The sequence below is a fragment of the Habropoda laboriosa genome, unplaced genomic scaffold, assembly GCF_001263275.1.
Source record: "Habropoda laboriosa isolate 0110345459 unplaced genomic scaffold, ASM126327v1 scaffold648, whole genome shotgun sequence".
In the NCBI taxonomy this organism is placed as follows: domain Eukaryota; kingdom Metazoa; phylum Arthropoda; class Insecta; order Hymenoptera; family Apidae; genus Habropoda; species Habropoda laboriosa.
Window position 1 is genome coordinate 273,871 of NW_017100857.1, and position 26,898 is coordinate 300,768.

General features: G+C 42.4%; 1 protein-coding gene across 1 annotated transcript in view; it reads left to right on the forward strand.

The window, feature by feature from the left end:
* LOC108577435 overlaps positions 1-26,677 on the forward strand; it is a 56,530-nt gene extending 29,853 nt beyond the window's left edge. The window contains exon 3 of the mRNA XM_017940580.1: positions 26,331-26,677. Within this exon, the coding sequence (XP_017796069.1) occupies positions 26,331-26,677 (347 nt within the window). The remainder of the gene's footprint in view (positions 1-26,330) is intronic.
* Positions 26,678-26,898: the final 221 nt, after the last annotated feature.

Sequence of the window (26,898 nt, forward strand, 5' to 3'; positions counted from 1 at the left end):
CATTTTACTGTCACTTGTGGAATCGACCCTACATTTTTTTTTTTTACGTGGAGGTAGGCCGACTCTATGTGATGAACAATTGGCAACCAAACGGTGGCTCTCCCTCTACATTCGACGGATAATGTGTACTGGTATTTAATGTAATTTCTTAGCAATTTGTTTTTGTAATTCATCCAAAGCGATATATTATGAAATTAAATTAATCACTCAATAAGTATTAACATTAGATTGTTTCCTCGATATGGCCATGGTGGTTATCAGTGACTGGAGTGCCTCAAATGTTTAGAATAATTAAAATAAAATAAATGTTGTCAACTAAAAATTTTGAACGTCATAGCTAGCTAGACGTTATTTTCAATTGAAAAAAAAATTATAAAGCATAATACTATAATCCTATGCTTAAAATGTATTTTCTTGTGGCCGCCTGACAGCAACCTGTAAATCTGGCGCGACAGTGAACGTGTTAATAAGTAAATGTTGTTCAAATTATGTCGTGTTTTATGTCATTTTCATCAGAAAAATTTCATCAATATGTTAAGAAAAATTTTGGGATAAAAAAACGTAAAATTAAAAAAGTTGATATTTAAATCGCTTGGTTGCCTCGACTCACGTTTCATGCTTATCTTTTATTCGCTGTCCTTGGCTACGTTCGGCAAACTACAAAGGCGGGCGCGAGGCCCGAAAACGTAGTCCCTGATTCTACGAGTGTCAGGTTTAGCTTCCTTGCGGTCTGACACTTGTGGAGAATATACTGTATTGAATACAGGGTGCTAAAAAAAAAAAGTGTTGAAAAATAAGTTCTATGCGTATATGTTATATTCTCTGGAGACCACGTGGAGGAGATTCCAAGTGAAAAAATCAAAATAAAAAAGACTCACGTAGATAATAATATTCTTTCCCAGACAATGTTTCACAGTCTCGAACTTCATTAAGGTCTCATTTTCCCATTCGTTCATCCCTTAACCCTTTCATCGCTCTTCGCGCCTATCGACGCTTTCAAAATTTGTTCTCACCGAGCTGTTACAACCTTTCGACACACTTTCACCTTAATTGTATCTTCACCTACTTCCATCTTCCTTCAATCCTTAATTTTATCTTTCACCTACTTCCACTTTAATTGAACAAAACAAATTTGAAAACGACACTGCCGAAGCAAAAGGATTCCGCAGCCTCGATCGAACATCCACCATTAAACCATACGTGTGACGTACTGAAATTCGGTGCAACGAAAGGGTTAAAAGCCTAATATCGCGCAATTAACGCGCGGTGCCGTTTAACCGAATGCCACGACCCAGATCTTCCCCCGAACCTGTTGTGTACCTGTTCGCGACCCTCGTACGTCGTATGTGAGGACATACGACGTCGTTAATGCGTGCACGGAAGTTTTCCTCGTAACTGATACTTGTCTCCGTTCTCCAGTTACCACGGAGGAATGGTACCGCGCCAGGGTACCATGACCACCTCGGCCGTCGCATTCGTTGCGCTCGAACGTGCAATTTCGAGACGGGTGCCCCTCTTCCTTCCACCTTTCGTCCGCTGCCCCCGATATCCAACTACGTCCTAGCTTAGCGACGTTTTCTTCAACCTTGTCGATCGTCTTGGGAATCGTCCCACAGCTTCAGCCCGTCCCCGACACTCTACTGGGGCAATTGAAAGTACCTGCGTATCGATGTCCTTAATTGAAAGTTAGAGAAGAAAGTTGGTAGATGAGTTAGAGGGATTTTGTTTTCTAATTTCGAGTGAGAGGAATTTTGCGAGAAGCGTAGGCAACGAAGATGATGAGAGAGTGGATTTTTCGTGGACTGTGAGGGACAATGGGAAAAATGATATATCCACTCTATCACTTGGAAATGGAAATATTACGAACGTCGAAGTCGAGATATTTCAGAAATTCGAGAGAGTCAAATTTCACAGATAATTTTATGAAAGATAGAAGCGACGAAAAAAGAAAAATATTAAAAGAGAGGAATTCTGTAGATAATTTTTAGAGAGAAGTAAAAGTAACGAAGATGGACTTGAGACAAAGAGTTATCTTGAAAAATATGAAAAAATTCTACATCCACCTACTCTGGCAGATTGAACAAAAATATCAGATAACGCTGTTCAGTCATTAATATCAAAGCGAATGAAAATAGAAATCCCACTGCCATCAGACATCGATTCTTTTTTTCTTCCCTCTGTCGCGTCGACGGTAATGGATCGAACGTCTCCAAGAACATTTCTCCTCCCATTTTGTTTTATTCACCTTATCTTTGTTGTTGATTTTTTTTTTATCAAGCACCAAGTGAAACGCGAGCCAGTTTATGCGTCGCAGACCGTGAATTCGAGTGAATCAAAAGCGACGACGGGAGAAGATAGGCTCGCACGATCTACCCTCTTGACGCTACGATCTCGTTACGCGACACCCTCGGCTGTTAACATCCCCACCGTGGTGTGTACAGCAACGATCCCTTCGTCAGCCTCCTTGTTTGGTATCGCGTATAGAAATACACGGTGTTTCTCGTTGTGCACGTGAATCAACACGTGGCCAGAGGCGATGGGTCCGGTAATAGCTTTCTTGAAAGCTTGTCGATCACGATCACCTTTTCCCGCCGTGGAATCCGCATGCGACAAACGGCTCGACGTGCTTAATTACGTGTAATCCATGCCTAATACCGTTATAACGTGAAATATTTTTCTCTTCGAGACTCGATCTCTCCGTGAAAATAATCGATACCGTAGCTTGTCGTTATTTTATCGCAGTGTCTCTTATATTCTTATCGTAGCTCTTGTCGAAGTTGAAAGTGTTTCTTTTTTTGTCACAGTGGTTTTAATAGTTTTGCAATTACATCGATATTCCAGCTGACACGTTACACCGAGTGAAATTACCGAGGAATGTTTAATTCTTAAAAATAAAGGTTGCATGTGTGACACAACGAGTTCAAGCACGATCTAGAAATTGAGAGTTTTGAGACTTTCACGACCTGGATTGGTATAAGTGGAATTATTTGAGGCTTCCGGGTGTAAGCCGTGTCCAAAAGAATTCACATTCCGACGTTTCTGGAGACGTACCGATAATTGAGTCTGGGTGTTCACTCCTTTAAGTACCTGTGTTCATTTTCCGGATGAGTGATTCGACCAATCAGTGTTTAATTGATTTAGAAATTGTAAGTGACGAGTTTAATAATTTATCGTAACGGAATGGAAGACGGTAAAAAGGGAAAGCAGAGCCACCCTGTTAATCCTAGACCGGTCTTCGGGTCTTTTTTGACCCACCGCCTTTCTATACTTTTAGTCATTTTTGCTGTTATCAAGTTTACGTTCCTTAACATTATTTTAAGCGTTTATTGTCTAGGTCCGTATGTCGCGTTGGAAACAAAAATTGTGGAACATAAGGTCTTAGGTCCTTTTTCACCCAAAAGTCTTAAGTGTACAGTCAAAACGGAGAACACAGTAGGGTTAAGTGACGTTAAATACCTAAAATATTTAACATTAAAACAAAAGTGACTCTGTAGAAGTGAAATGCATTTCCAATCTGAGTCCGTGAACTTTCGTCGCACACTGTGTCGCAATATTTCTCGCTTCTAACTGAGAAAAATCTTGGTCCAATTAGTCACTGTTTCCCGTGCATTCGATGGCATCGTTAGGTATCTAGGTTGTTTCGCGGTTGTTTATCGAGGGGGTGCGGGGCATTTAGGGGATGATATGCAGAGAAGGGGTGGCTTTTCGATCACGGTATTTCCCGTTACAGACACCCCTCGATGTCCGTATCGATTATACACCCTTTGCCAGCGATACCGAGGGTACAAAACGCGGCTGTGGTGCGTCGAGGGACCGTTTTAATTATCCACTGAAGTAATTACAAAAGGGGCCGTCGCGGACCGTCGGTCGATAAGTCAAGAATCATTTCACGAGCACTTCATACCTGTTCCGTTTCCTCCTTGTTTCCTCTGCTTAACAATTATGCTACATGCTGAAACAAATCTAACCGTGAATACCTTCAAGTTCTTTACTCTTTCTGCTTCACGGTGGCTTCTGCTTTTAATTAATCGTCTCTACGTTCGGCAGCTTTAATTGTTGTTGTGAATATCTTCTAACATGAATAGCCATAAATTTGTATACATATATCGTATATACAAAATGAATCGGGTATCCACAATTGTTCAAGTTTCACGTTAAACTTTGAAACGATTCCGTGATTTTTATTCACTTTGGATTTTAAATGCCAGTTTGTTTAAATTTTGACGACAGAGAGGGTAAACGTAATTCTCGGGCTTCTGTAGTAATACCTTTGTAATCTGAAAAAATAAATTTTCCTGTGGATAAAATTACCAATCTTCGAACTCTCAGATCAGAGTACAGAAGAAAATCTGTTTCTTCGTTCTCGTCGTCGACGATTTACCTTGGAACTCAGGTACGTCCTTGCCTAGCCTCAGTTTCAATTACTGTGTTACGAATAGAAGCTGCCATGGCAATACATAAAAGTAAAATACAGAGTGTTTCAAAAGAAACGACAAAAACAGAACTGATAACGTAGTGGATCATATTAACAGATGTAAATACTTTCACATTCTCCTTTTTCTTATTTTAATCAATTGCAATGAAAAGAAAATGTAGATATGTATCAACACTTCCTTCAAACACCCTGTGTAAATATCTCCACTGCACAATTTCCAAACTTTCACACCGAACACCCCAAGCAACACCTCTCTCTCCATTCTCATCGTCGAAGATTCACCCAGGATCTCGAAAACGACCCTTAGACACCCTGTGCACGCATCTTCACTGCACAATTTCCAAGCTTTCCCATCAAACATCCAAAGCAACACCTCTCTCCACTCTCATCGTCGAAGGTTCAGCAAGCCTCGTTTTCAATTACTGTCCAACAAACAGTAACACAGTTCCCCTGTTTCCGTATCAGTATCCACGTAAGAAAGAACTGTCCAAATATCTCCAGTCCAGAATCACCAGCCATGTTCTCGTCTTCGAAGATTCACCTTGGACCCTAAAGGGGCGACCTCCCTGGCTCCCTCAGGACGAGTTTCACCAGGGAGAGACACGACGCGAGTCCACAGCATCCTGACTCTATCACCCCCCTGGACGATGCGGGGTGAGAGGGGGCGATCTGGAGCGGCGAAAAAGCGGGACATGTGCGAAACTAAGGCCTGTTAATCCTAGACCGGTCTTCGGGTCTTTTTTGACCCACCGCCTTTCTATACTTTTAGTCATTTTTGCTGTTATCAAGTTTACGTTCCTTAACATTATTTTAAGCGTTTATTGTCTAGGTCCGTATGTCGCGTTGGAAACAAAAATTGTGGAACATAAGGTCTTAGGTCCTTTTTCACCCAAAAGTCTTAAGTGTACAGTCAAAACGAGGACCGTTCTAGGGTTAAAGGCGCACAGTGATGCAGAACCTAAAAAACAAATTTTTCGCAATTTTTTCAAAAAAATTCAGAAGTGAAATGCATTTCCAATCTGAGTCCGTGAACTTTCGTCGCACACTGTGTCGCAATATTTCTCGCTTCTAACTGAGAAAAATCTTGGTCCAATTAGTCACTGTTTCCCGTGCATTCGATGGCATCGTTAGGTATCTAGGTTGTTTCGCGGTTGTTTATCGAGGGGGTGCGGGGCATTTAGGGGATGATATGCAGAGAAGGGGTGGCTTTTCGATCACGGTATTTCCCGTTACAGACACCCCTCGATGTCCGTATCGATTATACACCCTTTGCCAGCGATACCGAGGGTACAAAACGCGGCTGTGGTGCGTCGAGGGACCGTTTTAATTATCCACTGAAGTAATTACAAAAGGGGCCGTCGCGGACCGTCGGTCGATAAGTCAAGAATCATTTCACGAGCACTTCATACCTGTTCCGTTTCCTCCTTGTTTCCTCTGCTTAACAATTATGCTACATGCTGAAACAAATCTAACCGTGAATACCTTCAAGTTCTTTACTCTTTCTGCTTCACGGTGGCTTCTGCTTTTAATTAATCGTCTCTACGTTCGGCAGCTTTAATTGTTGTTGTGAATATCTTCTAACATGAATAGCCATAAATTTGTATACATATATCGTATATACAAAATGAATCGGGTATCCACAATTGTTCAAGTTTCACGTTAAACTTTGAAACGATTCCGTGATTTTTATTCACTTTGGATTTTAAATGCCAGTTTGTTTAAATTTTGACGACAGAGAGGGTAAACGTAATTCTCGGGCTTCTGTAGTAATACCTTTGTAATCTGAAAAAATAAATTTTCCTGTGGATAAAATTACCAATCTTCGAACTCTCAGATCAGAGTACAGAAGAAAATCTGTTTCTTCGTTCTCGTCGTCGACGATTTACCTTGGAACTCAGGTACGTCCTTGCCTAGCCTCAGTTTCAATTACTGTGTTACGAATAGAAGCTGCCATGGCAATACATAAAAGTAAAATACAGAGTGTTTCAAAAGAAACGACAAAAACAGAACTGATAACGTAGTGGATCATATTAACAGATGTAAATACTTTCACATTCTCCTTTTTCTTATTTTAATCAATTGCAATGAAAAGAAAATGTAGATATGTATCAACACTTCCTTCAAACACCCTGTGTAAATATCTCCACTGCACAATTTCCAAACTTTCACACCGAACACCCCAAGCAACACCTCTCTCTCCATTCTCATCGTCGAAGATTCACCCAGGATCTCGAAAACGACCCTTAGACACCCTGTGCACGCATCTTCACTGCACAATTTCCAAGCTTTCCCATCAAACATCCAAAGCAACACCTCTCTCCACTCTCATCGTCGAAGGTTCAGCAAGCCTCGTTTTCAATTACTGTCCAACAAACAGTAACACAGTTCCCCTGTTTCCGTATCAGTATCCACGTAAGAAAGAACTGTCCAAATATCTCCAGTCCAGAATCACCAGCCATGTTCTCGTCTTCGAAGATTCACCTTGGACCCTAAAGGGGCGACCTCCCTGGCTCCCTCAGGACGAGTTTCACGGAGAGACACGACGCGAGTCCACAGCATCCTGACTCTATCACCCCCCTGGACGATGCGGGGTGAGAGGGGGCGATCTGGAGCGGCGAAAAAGCGGGACATGTGCGAAACTAAGGTGACAGGACGGATGGTAGGCGTACATAAGGACAGACGTACAGACGGCCGATGTCGATGGTGGCAAACTCGCGGAGGCACGGAGGAAGATGAGGTCGGAGGTAACCCGACACCTGGCCGCACCGAAGGTAACGTGAGAGCCCCTTTACCCGCCTCCGTTCCTTTTCCTACCACCTCTTCCAGCCTCCTCTCCGGCTGCTCGTCCTCCCGTGGCCACGATCCATCCTCCTGTAGACTCATCCGCGAACCGTGAATCCATTGGACGGAGAGAGAGGGGTACAGAGGTTCCACCTGTCTTTGTTCATCGTTGAAGAAAGAGCCCCCGAGACGGGAGGCGCGGGAGAACTCAATTATGTCCTACGGGGTGAAGATTGACGGGAGGCTTTTTACGTCCACGACTACCATTCACTCCCAGGGTAATTAAGAACGCGATTTTTGGATAGGGAGTGGTCTTCTCTGCGATTTTTCTTCAGAGCAAGATTTATTATGGTTCGTGCAACTTTTGGAGAGTATTCGAGATTTCTTGGGGTATTTTTGGGAGTTCGACGACGAAGTTTATTGGAAAGCGTGGTTTCACAAAGTTTGGGATGATAATTGATCGTGTAGATCAGCCATACTCAACCACCGGCCCGAAACACGCACAGACACGGTTCGAGTTCGTAAGTGAATGATAATTTAATTTACATAATACCAAGATATAAACTGTACTAAGTTACGGCCCTCGTTACGCAGCAAACATACGTATGTGACAATAGGTGAAATAATTTTATTTGTGCAAATGCTCGAGACTTCTTATTTTTTCCAGTTCGATGATGAAGATGATCAGAAAGTGTGGTTTCACAAAATGTGAGATGACGATAGATCACTTATAAATAATTTTACTTATGCAAATTTTCTTATTTCGAAGCTCGATGAAGTTTATCAGAAAGTGTGGTTTCCCCGGAAGATCGAAGGAAGATTTTTCCACAGATTCCCGTATTCCCGTAACAATATCGTTCTACGTGGATCTACGTAGATTTACGAAATTACGCCGTAAGAAATAAATTACCGTGTGATTGTTATAATGTGACTCTGTCATCACGTTGTCGGTGTCTTGAATTTGATACTGAAGTAGGAGATTAGAAAGTGCAGTTCGGTAAATTCAAGCGAAGTTATATTCCCCTAATCGTTATTAGACCCGCAAGTAGCCTTCCTCGCAAAAGATAAACGGTAGGTTACTTCATCGTTCTTCATCCTTTCGCTGGTACTTTCCCACAGAGTTATGTTCGGTCTTCATAAATATGGACTTAACATAGACTCGTAGGAATATTTAAGTAGGCATAGACTACATATAATATCAAGCGCTTGCTCGAATCAACATTGTACATTACAGTAGTCACATCCACTCGCACAAACAGACCTAACATCTCTCTTTGGTATCTTCTAAGAAAATTGCTCTAACTGTATCTATCTTCGTCGTACTTAATCGTTCATTCTCTCGATTCTCAGATGAAAGTAGGAAAAATTTCAAATAGAATCGTGAGAACTTCGAAGTTCTCCCTTCGTTCAAACCTTCTATCGCCCAAGTTCTTCAAATTTTTTACTTTTCCGCTTCTCACAATTCTTCAGCATTTCAAATTTTCCAACGAACTCGAAGTATTCACGAGTAAGACTAGAAACTTCGAACAGCCTCCGCCCTTAACCTTAGCCTCTCGTTCAACGACGAACAGCACCGCCGCATCGAGCAACGACGTGCAAAATTTCACTCTCCCAATTATCACAGCAAATTTTTCATGAAAAATTGAACGAAAACCACGCAAATATTCAGTCTTGCCTTCAGTTTTTCAAACACTAGTACTCGGTGAAAACGAGCGAAACAAGGTTTTCAGCAAGAAACAAAAATTGTGGAACATAAGGTCTTAGGTCCTTTTTCACCCAAAAGTCTTAAGTGTACAGTCAAAACGGAGAACGCAGTAGGGTTAAGTGACGTTAAATACCTAAAATATTTAACATTAAAACAAAAGTGACTCTGTAGAAGTGAAATGCATTTCCAATCTGAGTCCGTGAACTTTCGTCGCACACTGTGTCGCAATATTTCTCGCTTCTAACTGAGAAAAATCTTGGTCCAATTAGTCACTGTTTCCCGTGCATTCGATGGCATCGTTAGGTATCTAGGTTGTTTCGCGGTTGTTTATCGAGGGGGTGCGGGGCATTTAGGGGATGATATGCAGAGAAGGGGTGGCTTTTCGATCACGGTATTTCCCGTTACAGACACCCCTCGATGTCCGTATCGATTATACACCCTTTGCCAGCGATACCGAGGGTACAAAACGCGGCTGTGGTGCGTCGAGGGACCGTTTTAATTATCCACTGAAGTAATTACAAAAGGGGCCGTCGCGGACCGTCGGTCGATAAGTCAAGAATCATTTCACGAGCACTTCATACCTGTTCCGTTTCCTCCTTGTTTCCTCTGCTTAACAATTATGCTACATGCTGAAACAAATCTAACCGTGAATACCTTCAAGTTCTTTACTCTTTCTGCTTCACGGTGGCTTCTGCTTTTAATTAATCGTCTCTACGTTCGGCAGCTTTAATTGTTGTTGTGAATATCTTCTAACATGAATAGCCATAAATTTGTATACATATATCGTATATACAAAATGAATCGGGTATCCACAATTGTTCAAGTTTCACGTTAAACTTTGAAACGATTCCGTGATTTTTATTCACTTTGGATTTTAAATGCCAGTTTGTTTAAATTTTGACGACAGAGAGGGTAAACGTAATTCTCGGGCTTCTGTAGTAATACCTTTGTAATCTGAAAAAATAAATTTGCCTGTGGATAAAATTACCAATCTTCGAACTCTCAGATCAGAGTACAGAAGAAAATCTGTTTCTTCGTTCTCGTCGTCGACGATTTACCTTGGAACTCAGGTACGTCCTTGCCTAGCCTCAGTTTCAATTACTGTGTTACGAATAGAAGCTGCCATGGCAATACATAAAAGTAAAATACAGAGTGTTTCAAAAGAAACGACAAAAACAGAACTGATAACGTAGTGGATCATATTAACAGATGTAAATACTTTCACATTCTCCTTTTTCTTATTTTAATCAATTGCAATGAAAAGAAAATGTAGATATGTATCAACACTTCCTTCAAACACCCTGTGTAAATATCTCCACTGCACAATTTCCAAACTTTCACACCGAACACCCCAAGCAACACCTCTCTCTCCATTCTCATCGTCGAAGATTCACCCAGGATCTCGAAAACGACCCTTAGACACCCTGTGCACGCATCTTCACTGCACAATTTCCAAGCTTTCCCATCAAACATCCAAAGCAACACCTCTCTCCACTCTCATCGTCGAAGGTTCAGCAAGCCTCGTTTTCAATTACTGTCCAACAAACAGTAACACAGTTCCCCTGTTTCCGTATCAGTATCCACGTAAGAAAGCGACGAACAGCACCGCCGCATCGAGCAAAATTTCACTCTCCCAATTATCACAGCAAATTTTTCATGAAAAATTGAACGAAAACCACGCAAATATTCAGTCTTGCCTTCAGTTTTTCAAACACTAGTACTCGGTGAAAACGAGCGAAACAAGGTTTTCAGCACTTTTCAACATAGTGTCCTTTAACTCTTTTCCATCAAATTTCTACAACGACCCGTGACACTCGAACAGTGAAATTCTCCAAATCTCCGTTGGGCAACCTTTCGACTGATTCGCGACAAACGTCTCGCCTAGCACCTGTCGCGCGTCAGATCGAGCCTGGAGGCAACCTAGCCTAGCCTAACCGTCGAAAGGAATCGACGGCGCGGTGAGAGGATCGCGGCTCTCGTTAAAATTCATACACGCGAGAAGGTAACAGCCGAGGTTGCTGCTGGCTGGCCCGCTTGCGGGACACCCCGCGGAAGAAAAATGTGTCGATACAGTTCCCGACGGTAGGTTAAGTAAGAGAGTTGCCACATAGGGGCTCGCGGTGGTAATTCAATCCCTTTGGGCGTAGGTAGGTACGTACTTACATCCCGGCCGTGTACATGCTCCGCAGTACGTAAGATCGGCCGCACACCGATGCACACGCGTGTAACGGAGACACAGAGAAAGGACGGTGAGACGAGAGAGACGGTGGAAGGATGTGGGAGAAGGATGGAAATGGTGGACGGGAGACAGAAAAGTCGCACGGAGGAAGCTCGTCTCGGTGTGGAAAAAGTGTCACGAAGGAGTCAGAAGGAGAATGGTACAACGACGTGTGGCGTTAAAATAACTAGTCTGATCGAAATACTCCAGGACGAGTAAGATTCTCGCTGGAACTCGATTTTTGCGATGGATTTTAGGTCGTTTGGCGATGTTCTGTCGCCTTGATTGTTTCAGTTTGGGGGGGGAGTAGGAAGATTGCACCGACGAAAAGTGTGTGGAAGCAAGTTAATTGTGGGATACTTTATTTGTTCTGGGTAACATACTTTCTGGAAGATTGCAATTTTTGACGAAGAAATGAAGTCTGTTGAGAGGTTGAAAAATAATGGTGCATTTACTTCTTGATTAAAATAAATAAAATAAAAGAAGGGCTGGTTGCAACTTAAAAAATATTTGAATTTACATTAATGAGAGTTTTGAGGCTTATCCAAACGCAACATCAATTGCACACTTATACCCAAAAGCCTCAAATTTGAACTCTTACAGTATTCCCAAAATTTACGTCTGACACGTCCATTTTCCCAAGTATCGGTAACAAAGTCCACACCAAGTACTTCACGTTCCAACAAATTCCTCCTCAACATCCATTAAATCATCAAACAGCCCGAAAATCACGAGAAAGTATTAGATCACCGGAATCGTTAAAAATCTTCCAGCAAGGGGTTAACGCTGTAAGGAAAATGAGCCGTGCCAGGGCAGACCTATAGTCGGCACCGTCTTCAGGGGAACGAGCCGTCGCGGGTCAGCCTCGTTACCCAGCCAGACGTCCTAATCCCCTAATTGTAAGACGAGCCGAACCGTGCGTTTTTCGTGTGGAGGTGCAGTTCTCCCCGCGTGGCTGCATCGAAGGAAGGAGAGACTTGGTTGAACCGAGGTGAGCACAACGACGACGACGACGAGTTATAGAGAACACAGTTTTGCCAAGCTGGACCGAACTCCTCTTGTGTATAGAAGAAAGAAAGAGAGAGAGGAGAACGTTCTAGACTGATAGGGGAGGAAAGTAGATAGAGAGGAGCCACGACGAAGGAAGCTCATCGAGTCGACACGGTGCGCGGCAAAGACACACACCGGTGTGAAGAAGGATAGTGAACGAAAGGAGGATAAAAGGAGAGATAGAGAGAGTTTAACGTGGGAGAAAAGAGACAGAGGAGGCACACGAAGGAAGCTCGCCTTGCATGGCGGCCTCGAGTACCTACCGACTCCCACTGACTGGCTGCACCATCGCCATCGCCTCCACCTTCTTTGCCCCACCTCCTACCTACCTATCCTCGACGCGTATCCTGCACCTTCAGGGTGGCGTCACGCTCAAGACGCTTCCGGTGTTAAATTACTCGGTGCCTCTCTCTTTTTCGCTCTCCACCTTCTCCTCCTACCTCCTCGCCTCTTCCTCCTTCTGCTTCTTCTCTTCGGCAAACTTCTTCACCTCCATCACGGTTCTCTCTCTCTTTCTCTCTCCCTCTTTCTGTCCTCATCTCTGCGTTTTTGTCTCGGTACCCCTACTTCCTCTTACTTTTTATTCCTCTTTTCTTTTTTCGTCGTTTTTATTCTTTCTACTCTTTTGTTCCGAAGTTCGACGATCCTGGGGCGAGGTGATTTTTTTCTTCCTTTTTCTTTTTTTTCGTTTCGTTTTGTTTTGGTGGCGATGGTGATGGCTCTCGTTCGAGCCCTTAATGAACGTAACTGGAGCGATCGAGTGCGACGGTTTTGGTGTGTAACTTGTGGGGTCCTTGCATGGGAGATGATTTTTGGGAGGTGTAACTGAGAGGGGTTGTAGGCCTCTTGGGAGTTTTAGGTGATTCATCGATGGTCAGGTTCATAAATCATCGTGTGCTTATTGGTTTTGAATGAAATGTTTCTTTTAGGTTGACTGGTAGCGGAGTCTTGGAATGGTGATTTGACCCTTGTAGGATCGGTTCCTAATCGATGCGAATTTATTATCGGACGTGACAGTAGATGATTTAGTGGAGAGTTGAGTGTACTCCTTATTGTGGTATTCGAATACTGTAACGCTCTTATCTAATTAAAAAACCTATCTACATTTTCCGTTTATCAGTATTAACACACTTATTGAATACGAAACAAACCTGAGCAGTCGTTACAAAATGATCAAGATTCTAAAAAAAATCATTCTTCGTTATTAATTTATTACCAACACCGATGTATCTTGAAATCCATCGTTTTCTCTTTTCTCCAGTAATTATCGAAGGTCGTTCAATTATTTACATCCCCCTCGAATTCACTCTTAACTAAAAACCCACCAGGAAACAAATCACCGTCTAATCCCCCCAAAAAGCGTGAAGTCTATTAACCTAATCGAGCCAGGCCATTCAACAACCTTCCAAGAGATCGATCTTCGTGCGAACCTGGTCCACAGCTGGAACAGAACTCGACGTGTGCGGCAGCCTGTCGAACAAAGAAGGAAAGAACTTCCTCGTTTCTTTTCTCTCTGTCTCTCCCCGCGGCGTGGGCAAGTAGTTTGTTTACAAGTGTTTCGACAGGACCAGCTAGTTAACCAGAGAAAGAAGTCCGATCTTCGCTGTAACCACCGATCATGGAAAACAAGAGCCACGAGAAACAGATTTTCCCTTGCGACAAGTGGAGAGGGAAAAGCCGATGTTAGGACGGAAAGATACGGATCAAGCCTCGGAGAGCTATTCTAGCCTCCAAGTTGCCTTAACGAGCCGGATCTCACGACGTAAATTACAAATAATAAATATCCGGCCCGCTGGTTTATCGTGGCCGAAAGATCGGGATTTTAGGATCGGATAGGGCGCCGCTGTTCGGCCGCGATGTGGGCGGGCATCGGGGCCCTTCCTCGGGGGCCCCCCACTGACACGACACCGCGTGGTGCCCGCTGTCTTACCTGACCCTTTCTCACCCCCCTCCTTCTTTCCTCGTCACCTTAGGAAAAAACAATACTGCCAACGGTGAACACCTGACCCGCGAGAAACGGCCCACTCGATCTCGTCACTCCTGTTGTCGATTTTTCAATGCTACCTCCTCACTCTCTCTTTCTCTCTCTCTCTCTTTCACTCTGGACGGTGTAACAGAGATGTAGGTACCGCTGTTTTCCTCCGGGAAGGCAGAGGACGTGCATAAATTTGCGCGTTTCGGTGTTCTCGGAGATGGGAAAGGTTGGTGGTTGAAGGAACGAAGGAACTTGGAAAATTGGGGGTGGAAGGTGAGGATATTGAGACTCTTAGGGTGTTATCATACGAGAGATGAAATGGTTAGATGGAAAGTTGGAACGTATGGGTTTGGTGTGTTCGTGGGCTAGGAAAAAGGTGAGACAGTATTTGTGAATTTTCATCGGTGTGTCCACACTCTGCTTTACCTCTTTGAAGCACAGAATTTTAAGACAAAAACAGACTCTAGTTGCACAGGAATTCTATTTGAAAAAAATGTAAGAAAGTAGGTATGAATTGCGACATAAAGCAACTAAAACTTAAAAAAAAATGTTGAGATAATCAATTATTAGGCGGGACATAAATAATCGCACCATGAAATTTGTGAAAACAGGTTAAATTAGATTAGTTTTGTTTTCTTAATGTTTCAAGGTGGGATGAAAAACATCCCACTGTGCATATGTAGGTACTAAAAAGGTGGGACACTTTTTACCCCAAAGAGTTAATGGCTGTTCAACAGATTTTTCGCACTCGTCGTGCTGATTTCGTCAACGATCACGCTCGTTCCACATTTTCATAAAAATTCGACGAACGTCGCGTAAATAAAAGTATTTCAATTAACACCCACTCCCGCTAATTTTTATTTTCGAAATTCACATGGTAACTCCTCCCTCCAACGAACCAAATAAATCAACCTAACCCCCTCAACTGCTCCAGAAACAAGATCCACCCGTTCAACAATATCCGGGTCCCGCAATTTCCCATGGTTCTCTGTCCCATAATTTCCCCAATCCGGTAAGAGTGACGGCCTGTTATCGAGATCCCCGGGGCGCGTCCTTCTAATCCGTCGAAATTAGCATTATCCCCGTAGAGCGGATACGTGGGTGTGGAACAGGCGGTCCGACGTGTGATAACTTTTCGACAGTGGGCCAGACCGAGAGACACGAATGCACACACACGCGCACTGGGATGAATGAGGGAACAAGGGGGGTAAAGGCGGGTTTTACACTGACGCACGCCACGTATGCACGCACGCACGCGACGCGGCACGATTCACGAGACAGGAGAGACAGCGTGGTGCGTGTGCCCGGTGCACGTCGTTGCGTGCGTGTACATGAGTGTGTGGGTGTCACGGGGTGGCCACCTGTCTAGCGAGGTATGCGCCGATAGCATCACCAAGAGAGAGAACCAAACGGAACGAACGCCCAGCGCTAAGCAAAGACAAGGGCGGTAACTCACCCCGACAAATTATAGAGTGGCCAGACAGCGCGATTCTCTCCACCTCTTTCCGTCTATTCCCCCCCTATCTCCCCCCCTCTCTCCGCCAGCCCCGTTTCTTCTGCACTCCTCTCTTATTTATATCTATGTGTTTATTTTTTCTTTCTTCCCCCCCTTTTTTTTTAATTTTTTAGTTTCCTCTGGGGGTTGTAATTATCGTGTGACGTATTTAGGGACGAATTTTCTGTGTAGATTTTTTTTTTAGTTAAAGTATGACGTATTTTGTGGAAGTAGGAATTTTTTGTCCTTAATGCAAATGTTTAACTGTGGGATTAGATTAGATTAGATTAGATAGTTTATTTTGTTGTACATTATATTGTACAGAGATATAAATAAGTTTCAGTAGTCTTTAGAAATTTAACACAGTGCTCTAGAGTAAACGAGTGTGAGGGTATGAGTGATGGTTTCGGACGTGAGCATGAGGTGAGTTACAATTATTTTAAAGCCGCAGATTTTCTTGATTAAAAAAGTATTCGTGGATGAGATGGTTGAAATGTGACGAGATATTGCGTATTTGGGATGGAATGGAGTTCCATAAATAGGATGAGCTGATATGAAATGAGTTCCTGAGTGCCTCAGTGCCAAAAGGGGGGAGAGAGATGTGAGAGAGAGAGAAAGATTCTTTCGTTGTTACTTTCAGGTAACAGGACAGGTAATGTTGAAAATTATGAATCGAAACAAACATACATTGAGGCAATGTTTTTGTTGCTTCGGTACTTCTGACCCACCCTGTGTGTAGTATTTTCTGTTTTATGTATTTTGTTGATGGGTCTTCTTTGGGTTGTAATTGTATCTCCTTTTTTCATCTGATTGGTCGGCTGTTCTCTTTGGGCTGTAAGGATATGGGTAGTTTGAGGGAGTCGGAGTTTGTTGTTAGAGCGGCGTGATTTGGCCTGGATGATCGAATCAGAGGATTTAAATGGTAAAGAGGTGTGAAAGAACTGCGCCTGCCAACGGTGGCGTCATTTATGGTAAATGGGTCATGGTTTCGCGACGGATAGATTGCGAAATTGTGGCAGTTCTTTGAACTTTTCTTGCGGTAAAGGAAACCGATATTTCAAGCGGCCGTATGTAATTATTGATATTACGTCGTGGTGAATGCGACAAGCGGGCAACTACGGCTGCCCAGAGGCAGCCCTAGATTTCTCCGTATTAAAACGAATTTGCAACTCTTTCAATCATAGCTGGTAATAAAAATTCAACCGGGAGAACGAATGACGTTTATCTGGACTTGTTATAAAGCAGCAAGGCTGGTCCTAATGTCCTATACACCAGAGCACACTTAAACTTGATGAAAGAAGTTAAATAAAAAAAAGTGAAGTAGGAGGACGAATGAAGTGTCCATAGATTCGATTGGAAACAGCAAGGCTGATTCTCATTTGAACCTGTAGTACGATCAAATGAAATCTTGGCCATATTAAAATACATTTAAGCTCCTTTGAATCACGATCCTTTCGAAAATTCTTCTAAAACAGCCAGGAATAAAATTGAACTTCGAAGGCGAATGAAATTTTCACGAATTCGGTACGAGACAGCAAGGCTGGTTTCCATTGAAACTTGTACAATTCTCTCTGTATTAAAACATACTCAAACTTCTTTGAATCACTTTTAAATTACTTCAGAAATTCAACAAACCAAATTCCTACGAATTATCTACAAAACACAGCAAGGCTGGTTTTCATTGAAACACCCTTAAACTTCTTTAAATCATGATCATTTTCAAAACGAAAATGAATTAGGAAGATTCAAAAACTTCGAATCACTTTTTCTTCAAAAGTTCAATCAACAAAATTATTACGAATTATCTGCAAAACATTAAGACTGATTCCCATTGAAACACCCTTAAATCTCGATCGCTTCGAGGACTCTTTCGAAAAAAAAAGGAATCGCCAAAAAGTAAAAGAAAACGAACGAGGAAGATGAACGAAATTTCCACGAGTTCGGTACGAGACAGCAAGGCGGGTTTCCATTTGAACTCGTAGCATGATCGGGCGTAGTTAGTTCGGGACCGAGGCAACACGCATCCCAAACTTTGATTAAACGAGTCGCAGGGACCCGCGGCCCGACTCATTTGTCTGCCGTCTGCCTCTTCCCTCCGCCTTCTCTGCTCTCCTCTTCCTTCTTTCCTACACTCTTCCTCCTCCCCCTATCTTCGTGATTCCTCCAGCGGTACCAAGAATCGTAACGATTCCTTGAAATTCGCCCGCGAGGGTGGTCAAAAGTTTCGACTGTTCGCCCGTTTAAAACAGGTGCTCGCGATCTCTATCTAGATCCGTTCCCCGCGTATCGATCACGCGTATTATTTCTAAGAAAATCCCAACTGTTTTTCTTCGAACGGTGTACAGTCTGGAGTAACAGGATAAATGATTTAGTTTTATACACAGGGGGAGGGAAAATAGTTGAAAGAGTAACGAAGTGCAATGAAAGCAGAAAGTCAATTCTGCTAAGGGCTAGTCGTTGATTCTTGTTCAGTTTATGTAGGAAGTTCGGGTGTTTTATAAAAATTCGTCAATTGGAAGTACAACTATACAATTGACTCTAAGTAGATCCTCCCCTAATTTTCCTCCCCCCTTCACTTCACGGTGAGAAAATATAAAAACTACCCCTTTGCGTACTGGTAGCACACACTAAGTCGTAGCGTAAGAAATAAAGCATTCTTGTATTAAATTAAGTCTCCTACTAAGAGAAACCATACACATTAACTCACAGTTAATATATTTTACTAGTAAATTCACGATGTGCAACAGAAAAATTCCAAAATAAATAAGTACATACTCTGAGCGTTTTTTAAAGAGCAAATTATTGTCAATTTTCACGATACTATCTTAATTTATGTATCATACCCTTATAAAAATACACTGAATTAGTTAGAGAAACGTGTATTCCTCTAACGCAGTAAACGCATAAAAGCTGATCATGTACGAACGATTTCCTCAACGAGGTTCACGTTCTTCCGCGTGCTTGACCGAGTGGTCTCTCCTCTCGGTCGCGTAGCTCGATCCGCCGGTTAGCCAAGATAATACGATAATTACTGAAAAATCCTGTTAGCTTGAACGCGACGATAGTTGGTGGTTCGCCGTAGGCTCGGTCGATTCGCCTTCGTCACTGATTCGACGTGCGTCTAACAAAACCGATTACCGTTATCGATGCACCGGGGTACCCTTACACCGCGTGTGTGTGTGTGTGTGTGCACCAGAGGAAGACGCGAGCGTAAACGGCATTCCATAAACGGATAATGGTACGCCACCTCCGCGTACACGGCCCTATTCCCTTTGGAACATCTGTATGGAAGCCGTCTGCGGGCCGTGGATGGCGGTGATATCGGGTTACTAACGTCATCGTTGCCGATGCGCCTCGTGGAGAGGGACTCGAGCGACGAAACAGAAGGACAGGGACAACCGGGACCACACACGGACCGTTTCCACGGGTGCAAACTACCGTCGCCGCGTCCATACGACACGGCGGCTAGTTGCTTGCTAATCGCGTTTCCAACTTCCTCACCATTTCGTGTTATTCCATTGTCGACGGTGTTGCTTAGGTTCGGCGATGTCTTCGTTGAGTTTGCAGTTAGCAGAGGTTTTCGTTTCGTACTAAATGGAAGTTGGCATCAGTGGATTGTGGTTAGGGGTTTATATGTTGAGTTTTGTGGAATTGAATGAGTGTTGTTGGGTTGATGAAATTGCCGGATAGTTTTGGGTAGCTTTGGATATTACGGTCATTTTGTCAAGGGGTAGTTTTTAGGTTTGAGGTATTGTGTTTTGTGGAGCTAAGTTGGTATCGTTGTTATTTCGGATGTTTTGGTGTTAAGGTGCAGGGATGGAAAATTTATGGTTATTTTGTCAAGGGGTAGCTTTGAGGATTATTGTACCATATTTTGTGGATTTAAGTTGGTATCGTTGTTGTTTAAAATTTTTTTATGGCAAGGTTTAGAAATGGACAGTTTGTGGTTATTCTACCAAGGGGTAGTTTTGAGGTTAGGACACCATATTTTATGGATTTAAGTTGGTACCACTGTTGCGTTGAATTTTTTGAGGTTAGAGTTCAAGAATGACTATTTAAACACCCTACTATTTAAAACTTCTCAATCATTCCACGAAGAGAATGGAATATTTCATTTCATCTGCAACAACAAACAAAAATCCCCTAGAACGACCCCACAGCCTCCACAAACTCCTCGAAGTTCCCACGATCCGCAGTAGCAACCGATGAAACGTCCTCGGTCGCTCTCGTTCCGAGCGATCAGAAAGAGGAACGCGAACGTAGGAGGTGTAAGACGAGTCCATCGCGTCAAAACAATGCCAGGAGTGGAAGGCGCCACCGGAACTCCTGTGCCGGGAGGAAGAAGAAGAAGAAGAAGGAACAACGCGAAACGACGGCACCGCTGAGCGAATACTCCTCTGACTGCACGCGCGACGAGAACACCAAACCCGTGGTAGAGAAAAAACAAAGGAAAGACGTGTATACGATTCCCTACCGGCGATAAACGTCCCCGAAGCTGGCGGAGGTTTCGCGTGACGGAAACACACGGAGAACGTTGCATACATGCGTGTCCCCGTGTCGCATAAAGTAGGTGGATATGGCTGTCCGAGGCGAGCAAGCGCCTCGTAGATAAGCAATTACGATGGAATCCGGAGATAAGGGGACAAATTCGAATTCCAAGATTCGGGGCTCCGATAGGATCGACACGAGCTCTCCTCTCCTCTTCTGTCCCTTTCCCCTAACCTCTTTCTCTCCAACCTTCGTTCCCACGGATCTTCCTCTTTCTCGCACCTAGCTCTCCCCGACTCTCCTGTGCTCGTGTTTTCCCGCATGAGAATTCGCTTTGCTCGCTTGTACGAGCAACAAAGTATCTCAACCGGGGAATTACAGGAGCTTACGAACTTCGTATATGCGAACGACGAGGAGTTTAGCGTGTCTTTCGAGTTTCGTTTCACCGGTAGATCGTGTTTTACGGTAGTCGAAAATGACTTTAGGTGTTTCACCGTCGAAATTCGTCTGTAGATAAGAAGATTTGCGAAGGTTAGAGGTGGAAATTGACGAGAGAAGCTTCGATAAGCGGGGAGATACGTTGGATATAGCCTGCGTCGATATTTTGCACGCTCAAGGTCATCGAACCTACCGTTGGTTCTGATAGAACTAAAATTTTTTCAAAGCGAACTTAGATTTAATAAAGAAAAACTGTCGTGCATTTGAACAATTGAAAATTTTTTCTTCGTTCTACTATATCGATGATTCAAGTAAGATGCAACAAAGTGCGATGCAATGGTACGCGACACTTTTTCCCCTTTATGCCCACATATCCGCGTAGCCGTATCGCTTTTATTCGAACGTATGTACATATGTGAGCTCTTATCAATAGGAGTGAACGTTCGTTCGGCACCCACACAATTGAACAGTATGCAGCAGCGTACGTATATACGCTTAGCTCGCGTACATTTACATAGAGCAGAGGAGAGTACAAACGTATCGCGTTACGATGGAGCAACGCCCATCGGTTTCGGATAGCAGAGAACGCACGAAATCGCCTAGCTGGCGTGCAATACGCGAATCGTTTCGCGCAGACATACTAGGGGTTTGACATGATCGCCGATTGCCACTTTGATGCCGGCGTGTCCACCACCGCGACGCACAGTGTTTCAAAACGGCTGTCTGACCGCGGGAAGCTATTATTTCGTCTTAATTTTTAGTTATTCTCTTTGCAAATTTGAAATATTCAAGGTAAAGCAGGGTTGTTTAAATTCAGACTGTTCAAATTGTAAAATTTCAGTGAAACTTATCAAATTTAATAAATTTTCTTTTTAATTCAATAAATTGATTCACATTTAAATATTGAAATTCGGAAATTTAAAGCGACGCATAGGGAGGCTAAACCGCTTTAACGATCTTCATAGGCATAGACCGATCTCTAACTACGGTCTTTAAAACGGAAGAGCTCGTTTCTATGAAATACGCGACTTTCGAGAAAAATTTTTAACGCTCATTCGAACGGATTAGGAATCGAGATTTTCTGAAAGGACAGGAGAAACCGGAAGTCACGCTCTTACCATAAGATTTACGGTCTTCCGAGTGTGTCGTTGCTGGCTCTTGCTCGATACACACCCCGCCCACGAACGGCAGTAGATTACGCGGTTTTTGCATCGTGAAGCATCCTGTATGCGTTCCCCTAGGCGCGCAATTTATCGATTATACAAACAATAAGGAAATCCTCGACTGAGCGAGATGTCGAAGGGCCTCGAGGTATGGTTCCACGATCAGCCTCTTGTTTTTACCGCTACTCTCTAGTCTACGTTTCCCTCCATATCAATTTCCCATCGCCTTTTCGAATTTTCATAAAATTACAATTTTTCTGAAATTTTTTTACCTTAAAATAAATATTCCAATATCACTAATTTACATTCACCTCTCTCTCTCTACCTTCTCGCATCGCTAATTTTCAAAATTAAACTTAACAAACTTCTCCACGAAGAAATTTTTTAAAATATATAAATTCTGAAAATATTAGAGAAGCAAATTCCTGAATTGTGAATTTTTGCAGTCGATCTTAAAACAAATAAATTCACTAATTTACATTCACCTCTCTCTCTACCTTCTCGCATCGCTAATTTTCAAAATTAAACTTAGCAAACTTCTCCACGAAAAAATTTCAATTTTTCAAAATTTTTCAAAATATATAAATTCTGGAAATATTAGAGAAGTAAATTCCTAAATTGTGAATTTTTGCTGTCACGATACATCGGCGGTGATGTCCGATTATTTTCAAGGACAATTCGCAGAAACGTTAAATGCGAAAATGCAATATCGTGAATTTTTTTTCACCGTTTGGTCGATCGGGACGTCGCGAGGCCGAGTCCTCCCGACACCTCAGGCTTAATTAATTTTAAACAAAGTTAAAGTCAGGTGACGTGCAGCCACCAACGCGAGCGAATGCACTCGAGCGAGCGTCGTCGCTGGTAACGTAATACGGAGTCGGACTACCTGACCGATCTGACAGTAAGCTCGAAACAAAATCGAATCGGTACACGAGGAGCATCCGTACAGCTGGAACTCGTTTATAAACAAGTGTCCCCTTTTTGGTTTCCGCTCGAATCCATTGAAAAGAGCAAAAAAGTGATGAAAAGTTGGAAAGGAAAATGGAAGGGAAAAGAAAGCTTGGGAGAAAGCCTCGTTACCTTAATTTCTTCACTTTTTCGGGGTCGTAAGGTAATTTCACTTGCTCCATAAACGTCGAATTATACATTTCGTAGCTTTTTCTTACTTCAGTTTCACTTCCGCCCTTGTTTAAATTCATAATCTCCAAAAAATTTCGAAATTACTTATTTTATCGACGAATAAAACTGCTCGAAGTCCAAAGGAGAGTCGAAAAATGTACACAAAATCTGAAACTTCAGTCTTTTCGTTTATTTTTGCGTCAGAGAATAATTATGCTTCGTTTTTCTTATACCAAAACCATCAATCTGCAAATTTTCACTTTTGCAAAAGAATTCTTCAAAAATCTTGATCTCTAGAATTATCTAATTGCATTTCACACTCAATCGTCAATTTCTGTAATCAATCTAATCTCACATTCCTGGTATTTTCATAGGAAGAACGTTTAATCGATTCTAAGAGGTCAAATTAAAAAAAATTCAAATTCCTCTCCTTCAAATGAAAATTGAAATCTTCCAACCTGAGCCTCGAACATCTTAGAGATTCGAAGATTAAGATTCCGCTGAAGAATATAGACCGCAGACGTTTTTCTTTCGTTCATTAGCAAGACGCGAGAAACGAAAGGCGGATGCGCCTGTCCGGAAAGGAGAATGGTCTTCTCGCATTGGTCCATCCGCGGTTTCCATGGACGCGAATCATCGATCTGTTCGCCGTTGACGTTTGTTTCCGGTACGGAGCATGCTCCAATGGAACTCGGTACCTCTCCTCGTCCAAGCGTTTCATTATTCGAACAAAGAGACGACTGAAAGAAGTCGTTAAGTAGGATTGAATCCTTTCTTCGTTTATGGTAGATCTAGGAGAATCGTGGAAAAATTTATCCGTGGACGATTCTGTCGCAATTTTAATTTTCAACCCTTTCAAAGACAGAGACCGAGGAATTTTTAACATTGCTAATTGGAGACTACTAAACTTGCTTGTTTATTTTACATTTTTAACTATAAAGAGAAATTATTAGGGGAGAGTCGTGCAGTACCGGCCGCTCTAAGTTTTTCTACTATAACTTGGGTTAATGCTGGTAAAAATGAAATTTCAAAAATGTAATTTGTAGAACAAAGGGTGCTTAATAAAAGGTAACAAATGGTTTTAAAAATAAAAAAGTTGTAATTTGCAGCAAACGAAAAATTGTCGTGCAGTACCGGCGAGCTACTTAGTTGGTAGATTTGAAGGTCTAAGTAATAAATAATGTTGGTAAAAATCGTTTAAAAATAGAACAGAACTTTTATTTAGCCAAGTGATCGATATTTTCTTGATCCGTACACTCCACGTGATAACTTTTGTCGTACGGTACACCAGCGTAAACGTTAAACGTCTTAGAACTCTGGTAATACTGAAGAAAACAGAACGTCGCCGGAATATGTTGCTCATGGCTATAGTATTCATCTGCTTTTTCATCAATAGCGCAGTCAACTAACAGTATAAGCGAGATCTAGCTTTGGCCGGTACTGTACTGTTAGGATAGTGACACCGCTTAGAATTAGTCACTATCCTGACGCACCAGGAGGATCCTTTGGCCGTTCGAAGCTCGAACGGCTTACTCATAAGTGTACAAACTCCAGGAAAAGCGAAGGGATAAAGGACAGCGTCCTCATACATTTCGGGCAATAGTCGGTTTCACCTCGTCCCGTACGTGATTCCTGTATTATATTAATAAAACTACTTTTACACACGAAGAAACGTTCTTCGAGACTCCTCTCTTTGCCGCGGCATAACTCTCTGCACGACTCTCCCCTATACTGAATTAATATTTGCACTTTTGTACCACCTTACTTACAGTTATTCTAAAAAATATTCATCTGAATAAGAAAGAAACTTTTGCATTTCCTTAAACTTTTTGTTATACTTATAGTGTTTGTATACTTTATTAAAGGATAATTTTTCACGACTCGCAGTATTAAATTAGGCGTCTCTGTCGAAGACATCATTTTTATCAATTACTTCGGCAAAAGAAGAAGAGCGAATATCGGAGTATCTTGATTTCTTTTAAGATCTTATCTCAAGCAGCATTCTTGGTCCGCTTATCTATAGTCTGACGGTGACTATAATGGCAATTGAGAGTGCAGAGAATCGCGTCTGGAAAGAAGTTCTTCACTTCATTACCGATTCAATTAGACGCAGAAATAGTCGACCAAACAAACGTCCCGATACCTTCGGAACCCTTTGTGAAAAGCATAGCTCGCCCCTTCTGGATTCTCCAAGTACATAGTTCGATTCTACGCCTCGAGAACCACCCATCGGCAACTTCTACTCATTAAGGCATTATCCCGTCGCGGCTGAAGTTAACGCTCTTGCAACGATATGCAATCAAGTGCACAGACGAGCGCGCACTTAAATTGCTCCCGGGGAGTTATCGAACGTGGGACGAGAACTTGGCTCGTTAACGTGCCACGAAATCGCGCGGACCAACTTCCGGAAGTCCACGACACGCCATTTTCGAATCGATCCATCGACACCATTTTTTCTATCGTTTCCCTCGTTTTTCAATTCGCGAGTAATAACACTCAGGACTTTTTATAATAAATCTTATGCTTGATGAAATTTTTTTTTAAGGAGAACAGTATGATTATTACTTAGAAAAAATTTTTTCCGTATGAATTTCAATTTCAAAATTAGAAACTCTGTAACGAATGAAATCCTTCTTTCCTTTGTATTTTTTTTTTTTAAGAGAGAGTAAAATTTGCGAAATTTTACATTTTGAATGTTAACGTTAATTTTCCCCCCTTTTTAAAAAGAAGAATACACTATTCTGTGAAAAAGAATGTGTAATTTCTTGAAATTTACGTTTTCCAGTTTCGATAGATCGACACAATCGACCACGTTTCGCTCATGTTTCACCATCGTCTCTTGTTTTCGTAGAAGTATTTCAGGCGTAAGGAGAAAAATTCGCAGTTTGCACGGAAATGGAATAATGTAATCTTTCACTCGGAAAATATGAAAATATAGCTCGGCACTCGGTTAGAAAAATCCAGAAGTTCGTATTTCGAAGAAATTGGACATGAACGAACTCAGGGCTCTAACCAGACGATCTTTGTTACCGATTCTGAAGAACAACTCGCAGGTAACACGCTTTTTCTAAACTTTCCTTACAGAAATAAAGAGTTTCGTAAGATCCGCTTGCACCATAATCGAACTAAACTCAGGCAAACATAAAGGTAATTCAAAGATTCCGTCGTCAGACACTTCTTCCTCGATTCTCGTTTCCTCAGTTTCTAACTGAACCGTTTAAAACTTCTTTCATCTATCTTCTCGTCTAAAGAACCATGGCATTCAGACTGAAAGGGTTAAAAATCATCAAAATCTCCTTTTCTTCGCCTAAAATTTCGTTAAAGTCTATGCATCGATTATTATAAAAAAAGAGAAAATACATTCGACACAGAATACACGCGAATCTTTTTCAAAGCATTTCCCTAATTACGAGTTAATTACTAACAAAAAAAAAGAAAACTGAAACTACTGTTCCATCGAAAGGCGTACAGCACAGGCGAGGCCCGAGTATGGGAACCGTTTCGCTCGATTTTCAATCAGTGGACACAAGTGAAAAGCGAGCCTTGCTGGGTGGAAGTTCTCATGCCGCGGGATCCTCGAACGAGGATACAGAGCAGGATGACCCGGGTGCCGACGGCTGCTTCGACCATCGTCTTCGGGGTGCGTTGCAATCGGCCACGACCGAGGATACGCAGAGAAATGGTGGACGATTTCCGGCGGAGAACGTTGAAGCTCGCAACCAGATATTGAAATTCGCTTGTGCCAAAGGGAAGCAGAACAACAGGAAGAAGTCTGGTCGTTACAAGCGCAGAGTTACGTTCGCCGTGTGAAATGTGTCCTTTTAGTGTTCTTTCCGTGGAGCGAGAGGAGAAAATAAAGCTGATTCTGTTGTAAAGATTCGTTGAATTGATATTTGAACCGATCAGAAGGCGATGTGACTTAATTTAGTTTATTAAATTTCGTTTATTTTATGCAAATGTTAAGCGTCAATTATGTAGGTTTGAATTTGGAAAGATTGCGCAAAGCGGAGTCGGTCACTTTGGCTTCTGAA